This window comes from Eubalaena glacialis, chromosome 3 (assembly GCF_028564815.1).
Source record: "Eubalaena glacialis isolate mEubGla1 chromosome 3, mEubGla1.1.hap2.+ XY, whole genome shotgun sequence".
Taxonomy (NCBI): domain Eukaryota; kingdom Metazoa; phylum Chordata; class Mammalia; order Artiodactyla; family Balaenidae; genus Eubalaena; species Eubalaena glacialis.
Genome location: NC_083718.1, coordinates 65,359,631 through 65,370,434, shown reverse-complemented (window position 1 = coordinate 65,370,434; position 10,804 = coordinate 65,359,631). Strand labels below are relative to the sequence as shown.

The 10,804-nt window shown below is 42.6% G+C and overlaps 1 protein-coding gene across 1 annotated transcript in view; it reads right to left on the bottom strand.

Moving 5' to 3' along the window:
* Positions 1-3,576: 3,576 nt before the first annotated feature.
* The window catches only part of ADCY10 (adenylate cyclase 10), an 87,934-nt gene continuing 80,706 nt past the window's right edge, over positions 3,577-10,804 (bottom strand). Inside the window, exons 31-32 of the mRNA XM_061185760.1 lie at positions 4,308-4,496; positions 3,577-3,738 (exon numbers count right to left, since the gene is read on the bottom strand). Of these exons, the coding sequence (XP_061041743.1) occupies positions 3,577-3,738; positions 4,308-4,496 (351 nt within the window). The remainder of the gene's footprint in view (positions 3,739-4,307; positions 4,497-10,804) is intronic.

Here is a 10,804-nt window from a genome sequence, read left to right as displayed (position 1 = left end):
TTTTTTTTTCCAGCAAAAAAAATTCATATATATCCTGGCTCCTCCCCTACCTCTATGGAACAGTTTCTCAGACATCTGAGAGGCTGTCTCCTGCGATATCGTTCTCAGTAAGACACTGAATAAACTCAGCTCACAGCTCTTAGGTTGTCCGTGTTTTTTTTTAAATAGACATCTGTAACTGCTGTGCAGACCGTTTCTTATTCATCATTGTAACCCGAGTACAGAGTCTGGCTAGCAGAGTTGATGATAAGTAATTTTTGTTGATTTCCCTGAAAGTCCATATAGTTTACTCATTCAATAAATACTAGGTTCCTACTTCTAAGAGTGCTTGTAAGAATTAACTTAAGATGATCAAATGAAAATGTGGTTAAATCACTAATTCACATTTCCTAAGCACTGACTATATATCCAGGCAATGAGCATAGTGCTGGAGATAGGGAATGAGGACAGATCCTCTGCCCTCTAGGAACTCATAGACTTGGGGAAGAGAGTTCACAGGCTCATGAGAAGGAAGGAAGGAAAGAAAGGGAAAAAAAAGAAACAGAGAAAGAAAGAAAGAAAGAAAGAAAGAAGGAGAGAGAAAGAAAGAAAGAGGGAGAGAGAAAGAGAGAGAGGAAGGGAGGAAGGAAGAAAGAAAAGATAGGGCTTCACTTCTCCGTTACTCTCTGTTCCTGAAATCTTCATAAATTATCTGCCTTCTCCTAAAAAGAATTCTAGCCAGAATCCACCTTCTCAAGTGATGTTCCTGAGAACCTTATGCTGGAAGCTCCCTGTAGATAATGAGGGGAGCTACCGTGGAAGCTGACATGGTTCTAACTGTTCAGGGCTGAGGCTGTGGACCTGAAGACAAAAGCTTGGAGCTTGACCAGAAACTGTTCCTTGGGCCGTGGCCAGAGCAAAGAGCTGGTGCTGCCATCTGCTGGCCACGGAGAAGGTGGACCCACACCCAGCCTGTTGGTAGGAGGAGGGAATGGCTACCTGATGGGGAGGGATGGGAACCTGTTACAACCTGTTTAGTTTAGAGGTGAGGAAACTGACGAAAAGGTCACATAACTGGTTTGTGGTGTAGCTGGGGCCAGAAAGCAAGTTCAGGATTCCTGTAAAGGCTGATGCCTGCTCCTCTGGATTCAGACACGTGGAATGTAAAATCTCTAAATTGCAGTTTGGCCTTTTCCTACTTCTTCTTCTGTTTTCACTTTCTTTGATCAGTCCTTAGGGAATTACCTCATTGTACTTCTAGTAACAGGCTGCCCTCCCACTGTCGACCTCCTCCAGTCTTTGCTTTGGCTTGGTCAGAGGCCAATAAAATAAAGTGAAAGAAGTTTTGAAAATCTTGGAGGATGAAGGATTGTGGGCACAACCCAGCCCCCAGCTTCTCCCTGGAGGACTTCATCTAGGAGGTGCTGGTAATGTAAATGAAAGGTTCTGCCCCAGGAGGGGGCGTGTAGGGGGGGCTGGAAGGACGGCACTTCGCTTCCAGGATGGCACAGCCTCTGCAGAACAGACCCCCAGATGCTTGGCCGAGGACATCTCCTATAAGCTCCATGTCAAACACCTCTCTGCTATAAGCCAAGCGTTGCTCTCACTTTTCTCCTCATGTGCGCCCACTCTCCCTTACACACTCACCTATCTTCACCCACACTTGCCCTCCACCCTCAGCTGGAAGGCACAGGGTAATCAAAATGACTTCGTGTCAGAGGCAGTTCAGCTAAGTCTTCAGAGATATCTGGGCTTTGTGTGTGCTACTCTCTCCACCATGCTGTTTGCTGTGTACACACCTCTAGTACAATTACAGTGAAATATGGGCTAAGTGAGGTTGACTTGTGTGTCTGTTTCCTCTATGGGACCTATGAGTTTACCCAGGTCAAGGATTGTGTCTTTTATGTCTTTGTGTCTTAATCTCTGGTACTTAATCAATGCCTGATGCATGGTGATCAGTCAAAAAAAATGTTAGTTGGATGAATAAATAAGTGAATGATTAAGATGAATGTTATATAAAATAATGAAGGCAATTAGAAAGCAAGGAATTTTTATCTAGCACATGGGACAAGTGTGCAACTTTCAGGATGACAGCTTTGAAGGGGACAATATTTATGCAAAGTTCAATATTTGATGCACTTTTGTGTGTGTTTAAAATCAGTCATCTGTCTAATACTAATTTTTTGCTTGTATGGCACAGTATAATTTTTCAATTCCTTTTTACAACTTTATTATCTTACTTGATACCCACACCCAGCGCTGAAATAGGGAGGTTAGGTGATGAGGCCCCAGGAATATGCTTGTGGCAGAGCTCATGTTAGAACCTAATGCTCTGATCTCCTAGCCAGCTGTCCTTACCACCATGTCAGGGCCCAGGCCCCTGTGACTAACCTCCTGGTACCAACTGGGATTATCCAACCTCCTTAGTAGAACTCGGTTATATTACCAGGAGGAAAAAGACAGCTTTGCCTTTTGCAGAAGGACAATGAAATACAGGCCTATGAAAGAACGCACCCACACGGGGCACTGCCTGTGGAAATCACTAGGAGAATTTGAGGTGTACGTTAAAGTCGGACATGCCGATGTCCATCAGAAGAACCTCTTTCCAGGATCAAAAGGTGACTAGAGTCAACAAAATAGAAATCCTGGGGCACCTGCTTGAGGAGGCCACCTGGGTCTGTGAAATGAGTGAACACGAGGGAGCTGCAGCAATGCAGAGAGGGGCTGAATCTATACGTGTTCCACATGAACCATCAGAGGCACGAAGTGCCTATAAGAACTGTTCTGTCTGCCAACAAAGAGAGACAGTGACCACAGATGGCTCTAGAGCAGCTTCTCCAACATCTGGGAAGTTAAGTTGAATGCTATGACTTTGCTAAATATAGAAATATATCAACTCTAAGCATGTAAAAGATACATCAAAATTGCTAATCTTTCCATTTAAAAATTTATTTCCAGGAGTTCCCTGGTGGCCTAGTGGTTAGGATTCTGGGCTTTCACTGTGGTGGCCTGGGTTCAATCCCTGGCCGGGGAACTGAGATCCCACAAGCCGTGCAGCCAAAAAAAAAAAAAAAAAGTATTTCCACAGATATTTGATGCATGTGGTTATAGGGGCTTTGGAGGCTGAAGTCACACACAACAGAGGTGTCTTTTGAAATCTTGCCCTTACAGACCATGAGGAGAATTTGCTATTTGTAATCCTGGGCTATACACAAAAGATTAAACAACTGGACATTTAAAAATAACCATTTTCAGTTTAATAGATTAACTAGAAGTGTATCTGTTGCAACACGTACCATTTTGATATTAAAGTTTTTTGATCTGCTACAATTTTGCATGGGCTGAAAATAAACAGGTCAAGCTAAAACAACATGAAAGGCAAAGGGAATTTGTGTAAAGCTGGGAGAAAGGAAAGCATGACAGTACCGACCCTTTCTAACCCTCCAGACAGAGGAGAAACCAACAGGTCTGGTTCTGTGTCTGGAACAGAAGGGAATATGCAGGAACCTGGATGGTGCTGCCTATAAAGAAAGGTTAATAATGGATAATCACAAGAGAATGAGTCTTACTAAAATCTTTGTTCTCTTTCATGAAATGTTAGAAAGGATTGTCCAGGATATTAGCTCTCATCAGGAATTTGTTTTTTTGAATATCCTGCATGTTTACCTTGCCTGATACAACTTTTTCCCATGGTGGGAGACTCAAGAGTGTCTGAAGCCACTGGTCTTCTGTTAACTCAGAGCTTGAGTACCACCATTCCTGAGAGGAGACAAAGAGAACACAGAATTCATCAGTGCTCCTCAGCTTGTGTGGTCAAGAGTGGGGTAATCCCCAAATGGTCAAATGTCCCTGAGCTTTTAAAACCAGGCAAACCCACAGGCAAACAATGAATTTTGCAGCCCAAACTAGGATACTGACACATGACTCTTTAAATAAACATGTAGAAGTGTACATTCATTCACTTACTCAACAAATACCGAGTATAAGGCACTATGCTAGGGACCCAGTGGTTTTTGCATTCTAAGAGTTCACATTCTTGAAGGGAGGCAAGACATGGAACACAAAGTGGAATGTGGTGAGACCTACGAGAAGGTGGAGATCTTGCTAAAGGGGATTTGCAGGAGGGGAAGATCCCATGAGAACTCAAAGGGGAAGAGGAGGTGCAAATACCTGACCTATGGACGTGTCACCCCTTTCAGTAAGGGTCCAGAAAGGCCTCTGATGGCCTTTCACACCTGGTGAAACCCAGCCAGGCAGTGGGCTTCTGGGGCTCCTTCGCATCCCCCGTGAGCATCCCCTTCCCCAGCTTGCTAGCTGATGCTACATACTTTGCTCATGTTCAGCCAGCATTTCTCCAGCACATTCCCTTGTGTTTCACAGAGCTGTAAGGCTGTGTTCAGGAAGAGGTTGCAGTTCTGCCCATCTCCCATTAGTATACAGACATAGGCCATCAGGTGGTAGAGCCTTGGGTAGAAGACAGGCCCGGTGGTATTTTGAGCCACCAGATTCTCCAAGTTCTAAAGAAAAAAGCAACATATCAGAATCAGAAACGGGTCCTTGACTGGAAAGATTTTTCCTTCTCAGATGATTTTGGATCATTTCAAGGGCAAAAGCAATCAAGCGAAAAAGCATATTACAGAGACATACGTAGAAAGTAGTGGAGATTAGATGATAAATGTCAGGTGGAGCAGCCCCAGTGGCCTACCCAGACCAAGAATGTGGTACGGGTGGGCTCAATAACCCTTTTTGGCAACCACTTTTTTTTTTTTTTTTTTTTTTTTTTAAATTAATTATTTTATTTTATTTATTTTTTTATTTTTGGCTGTGTTGGGTCTTCGTTTTCTGCGCGAGGGCTTTCTCTAGTTGTGGCAAGCGGGGGCCACTCTTCATCGCAGTGCGTGGGCCTCTCACTATCGTGGCCTCTCTTGTTGCGGAGCACAGGCTCCAGACGCGCAGGCTCAGTAGTTTTGGCTCACGGGCCCAGTTGCTCCGCGGCATGTGGGATCTTCCCAGACCAGGGCTCGAACCCGTGTGCCCTGCATTAGCAGGCAGATTCTCAACCACTGCGCCACCAGGGAAGCCCCGGCAACCACTTTTTAAAAATGAAACTAGGCCCCCCTGAAACTCAGTTCTCCTGCTGAGTTTATGATTAACCTCTCTCTCTAAAACTTTATTCTCTTTCTTGTCCTGCCTCCCTGTTGCCCCCAGGATTGAGGAGTATCAAAGAAAGGGGGTGACTGAAACTAAGCAGGACCCTGCAGGGCTCTCCCACATAAAAAAGCCCTTCTGTGTCCCCTGTTTCCTGTTTGTAGAAAAGGGCTTTGGTCTTCTAGGCCTTCCCTGAGTTCCAAAGGGCAGACTCAAGCAGTTACTAATTAGGGAAGTGAGGGGATGTGGAAAAACAGTCAAGAAACAATAGTTCAGTGATAAAACAGAGTCCTAGCTCCTCCCCAAGGGATATACATCACAATCTGATACATATCTTTGAGTTCTTCTGCAGGAACTAAGACCCCCACCCAGGTAGAGGATTGTGACTACATGCTGACTACAAGATACAGACCCAGACTGGTTGGAACCAGAAGGTTGATGATTAAGATTCCTGAAACACCACCCTATTACATCACCACCAGCCAATCAGAATAAAGTCATGTACCCTGCAGCCCTCACCCCAAAATGTTGCCTTTAAAAACCCTTCTCTGAGGGACTTCCCTGGTGGTCCAGTGATTAAATCTGCCTTCCAGTGTGGGGGACATGGGTTTGATCCCTGGTCGGGGAACTAAGAGCCCACGTGCTGCGGGACAACTAAGCCTGTGTACTCTAGAGCCTGTGCACCACAACTAGAGAGCCTGCGTGCTGCAACTAATGAGCCTGCGCACTCTAGAACTCACGTGCCACAACGAAGATCCCACGTGCCGCAACTAAGACCTGACGCAGCCAAATAAATAAATAAATATTTTAAAAAATAAAAATAAAAACCCTTCCCTGAAAATCTTTGGGGAGTTTGGGTCTTTTGAACATGAGCCGTCCATTCTCCTTTCTGGGCCTGACAATAAATGCTGTACTTTCCTTCACCACTACCTTGTCAGTAAATTGGCTTTGCTGTGTGGTGGGCAAGCAGACCCAAGTTCAGTTCAGTAACAACAACAACAAAACCACAATATTTTCTTTTGATTACCGAAGCAATATAAGTTAATTTTCAAAATTTAGAGAATTATACCTCAATTGAAAAAAAAATATGTAGACATTGGAGAGGGGGGAAAAACGAACAAACAACTCAGAATTTAGGGAAAAAATGAGGATAGAAAAAAAATCACTCATAACCGCAACACATAAAAAGAAATATTTTCACATTTGTATACATACTCTCCTGTTTTTTTATTTCTTTGCTGTGGACAGGGAATGTTGCCCACCATCACAGTTCTACAAGAATCAAGCCATTAGCCACTGCAGCCACCTACCGATGGCAGGGCCTGAGAAAAACAGGAAGCATTTTGTGTTTTGGATACTGGCCATAGATAGTTAAGATGCATATCTAAGGAATAATTTCAATGAACCCAGATCCTTGCATCTTCCGAAGTGCTAAAGTCATTAACTTCAGATATCTGTTCTTTGTGACTAGCAGTAATCTTTTGATGTTCTTCTTAGGAAAAAACTCCTATATATCCTGTCTCTTTCCTTACTTCTTCAGAGCAGTTACTCAAAAGCTATCTGAGAGGCCATCCTCCAGGCTACAACTATAGTCCTCAGTAAGATCCCAGAAGAAAATTTAACTTGCAACTTTTAGGTTGTGTGTTTTTCTTCAGTTGACACTGCCTATCAGTTACACACACACACACACACACACACACACACACACATACATACACACACACTCATACCCACCACAACTGGGATCACACTGAAACAGGAGGGAAGGGGGCAGGGCACAATCTTTGAAAGAACAACATAGCCCGAGGCCATGACATAAACTGATTAAAACCAAATGGGTCGGGGCTTCCCTGGTGGCGCAGTGGTTGAGAATCTGCCTGCCAATGCAGGGGACATGGGTTCGAGCCCTGGTCTGGGAAGATCTCGCATGCCGCGGAGCAACTAGGCCCGTGAGCCACAACTACTGAGCCTGCGCGTCTGGAGCCTGTGCTCCACAACAAGAGAGGCCACGATAGTGAGAGGCCCGTGCACCGCGATGAAGAGTGGCCCCCGCTTGCCGCAACTAGAGAAAGCCCTCGCACAGAAACGAAGACCCAACACAGCCAAAAATAAAAATTAAAAAACAAAAAAACCCCAAAAAACCAAATGGGTCCAAAATGGCGGACAAGTCGACCTCCACTAGACTTTGAGCCTCAGTATACACTCACTGTAATACATCAGCAAGCTAAATGACACACCCACAGGTACCATGACAGTTCCAAGGATCCATAAGGATCAAAAAGTGGGCAGTGGCCCAATTCCTGGAAATCCCCACCTCTTCCCTGAAATAGCTGGAATACTCCTCCCACTCATTAGCCTATGAAATTACCCACCCCTATAAAAACTGACAACCCCCATACCCTGGTGCCTTTCTCACCTTCTGAAATAGCCCACACTCTGTCTGTGGAGTGTGTTTCTCTCTAAATAAATCTACTTCTTACGTATCACTTTGTCTCTCACTGAATTCTTTCTGCGATTAGACATCAAAAACCTGAGCTTCAGTAAGCCCTGAAACCAGGTGTGTGATCTCAGTTGGAAGACTGTGGGTTTTGGCTGGGTTCGAGTCCTGGCACGTGGGTTCTAGTCCCAGTCTGAGGTGCATAGTTTCAAAATTAGTCACCAATACAGTAACATTTTTTTCTCATTTAGCACCACGTTATGAATATTTTCCAATGACATGATTCTTTTATTCTTTTTTTTTTTAACATCTTTATTGAGGTATAATTGCTTTACATTGTTGTGTTAGTTGCTGCTGTATAACAAAGTGAATCAGCTATATGTATACATATATCCCTATATCCCCTCTCTCTTGGGTCTCCCTCCCACCCTCCCTATCCCACCCCTCTAGGTGGTCACAAAGCACCGAGCTGATCTCCCTGTGCTATGCAGCTGCTTCCCACTAGCTATCTATTTTACATTTGATAGTGTACATATGTCAATGCTACTCTCTCACTTCATCCCAGCTTACTCTTCCCCCTCCCCGTGTCCTCAAGTCCATTCTCTACATCTGCGTCTTTATTCCTGTCCTGCCCCTAGGTTCATCAGAACCATTTTCTCCACACCCCACACCAGCATTTATTGTTTGTAGATTTTTTGATGATGGCCATTCTGACCAGTGTGAGGTGATACCTCATTGTAGTTTTGATTTGCGTTTCTCTAATGATTAGTGATGTTGAGCATCCTTTCATGTGTTTGTTGATAATCTGTATATCTTCTTGGAAGAAATGTCTATTTAAGTCTTCTGCCCATTTTTGGATTGGGTTGTTTGTTTTTTTGATATTGAGCTGCATGAGCTGCTTGTATATTTTGGAGATTAATCCTTTGTCAGTTGCTTTGTTTGCAAATATTTTCTCCCGTTCTGAGGGTTGTCTTTTCATCTTGTTTATAGTTTCCTTTGCTGTGCAAAAGCTTTGAAGTTTCATTAGGTCCCATTTGTTTATTTTTGTTTTTAGTTCCATTTCTCTAGGAGGTGGGTCAAAAAGGATCTTGCTGTGATTTATGTCATAGAGTGTTCTGCCTATGTTTTCCTCTAAGAGTTTGATAGTGTCTGGCCTTACATTTAGGTCTTTAATCCATTTTGAATTTATTTTTGTGTATGGTGTTAGGAAGTGTTCTAATTTCATTCTTTTACATGTAGCTGTCCAGTTTTCCCAGCACCACTTATTGAAGAGGCTGTCTTTTCTCCATTGTATATTCTTGCCTCCTTTGTCAAAGATAAGGTGACCATATGTGCGTGGGTTTATCTCTGGGCTTTCTATCCTGTTCCATTGATCTGTATTTCTGTTTCTGTGCCAGTACCATACTTTCTTGATTCCTGTAGCTTTGCAGTATAGTCTGAAGTCAGGGAGCCTGATTCCTCCAGCTCTGTTTTTCTTTCTCAAGATTGCTTTGGCAGTTCGGGGTCTTTGGTGTTTCCATACAAATCGTGAAATTTTTTGTTCTAGTTCTGTGAAAAATGCCATTGGTAGTTTGATAAGGATTGCATTGAATCTGCAGACTGCTTTGGGTAGTATAGTCATTTTCACAATGTTGATTCTTCCAATCCAAGAACATGGTATATCTTTCCATCTGTTTGTATCACCTTTAATTTCTTTCATCAGTGTCTTATAGTTTTCTGCATACAGGTCTTTTGTCTCCTTAGGTAGGTTTATTCCTAGGTATTTTATTCTTTTTGTTGCAATGGTAAATGGGAGTGTTTCCTTAATTTCTCTTTCAGATATTTTGTCATTAGTGTATAGGAATGCAAGAGATTTCTGTGCATTACTTTTGTATCCTGCTACTTTACCAAATTCATTGATTAACTCTAGTAGTTTTCTGGTAGCATCTTTAGGATTCTCTATGTATAGTATCATGTCATGTGCAAACAGTGACAGTTTTACTTCTTCTTTTCCAATTTGGATTCCTTTTATTTCTTTTTCTTCTCTGATTGCTGTGGCCAAAACTTCCTAAACTATGTTGAATAATAGTGGTGAGAGTGGGCAACCTTGTCTTGTTCCTGATCTTAGTGGAAATGGTTTCAATTTTTCACCATTGAGAATGATGATCCCTTGATCATTATGTAGTGTCCTTCTTTGTCTCTTGTAATAGTCTTTATTTTAAAGTCTATTTTGTCTGATATGAGAATTGCTACGCCAGCTTTCTTTCGATTTCCATTAGCATGGAATATCTTTTTCCATCCCTTCACTTTCAGTCTGTATGTGTCCCTAGGTCTGAAGTCGGTCTGTTGTAGACAGCATATATACGGGTCTTGTTTTTGCATCCATTCAGCCAGTCTATGTCTTTTAGTTGGAGCATTTAATCCATTTACATTTAAGGTAATTATCCATATGTATGTTCCTATTACCATTTTCTTAATTGTTTTGGGTTTGTTATTGTAGGTCTTTTCCTTCTCTTGTGTTTCCTGCCTAGAGAAGTTCCTTTAGCATTTGCTGTAAAGCTGGTTTGGTGGTGCTGAATTCTCTTAGCTTTTGCTTGTCTGTAAAGGTTTTAATTTCTCTGTCAGATCTGAATGAGAGCCTTGCTGGGTAGAGTAATCTTGGTTGTAGGGTTTTCCCTTTCACACTTTAAATATGTCCTGCCACTCCCTTCTGGCTTGCAGAGTTTCTGCTGAAAGATCAGCTGTTAAACTTATGGGGATTCCCTTGTATGTTATTTGTTACTTTTCCCTTCCTGCTTTTAATATTTTTTCTTTGTATTTAAATTTTGATGGTTTGATTAATATGTGTCTTGGCTTGTTTCTCCTTGGATTTATCCTGTTTGGGACTCTCTGTGCTTCTTGGACTTGATTGACTGTTTCCTTTCCCATATTAGGTGATTTATTCTGACCAGGACGCCATCCCTTGAGCACCAGCTAAGGGAGTATTCAAATAAGCAGTTAAAATGTGGTGGGGAAGTTTTCAACTATAATCTCTTCAAAGATTTTCTCAGTCCCTTTCTTTTTCTCTTCTTCTTCTGGGACCCCTGTAATTCGAATGTTGGTGTGTTTAATGTTGTCCCAGGGGTCTCTGAGACTGTCCTCAATTCTTTTCATTCTTTTTTCTTTATTCTGCTCTGTGTTAGTTATTTCTGCTATGTTATCTTCCAGGTCACTTATCCATTCTTCTGCTCAGTTATTCTGCTATTGATTCCTTCTGGAGAA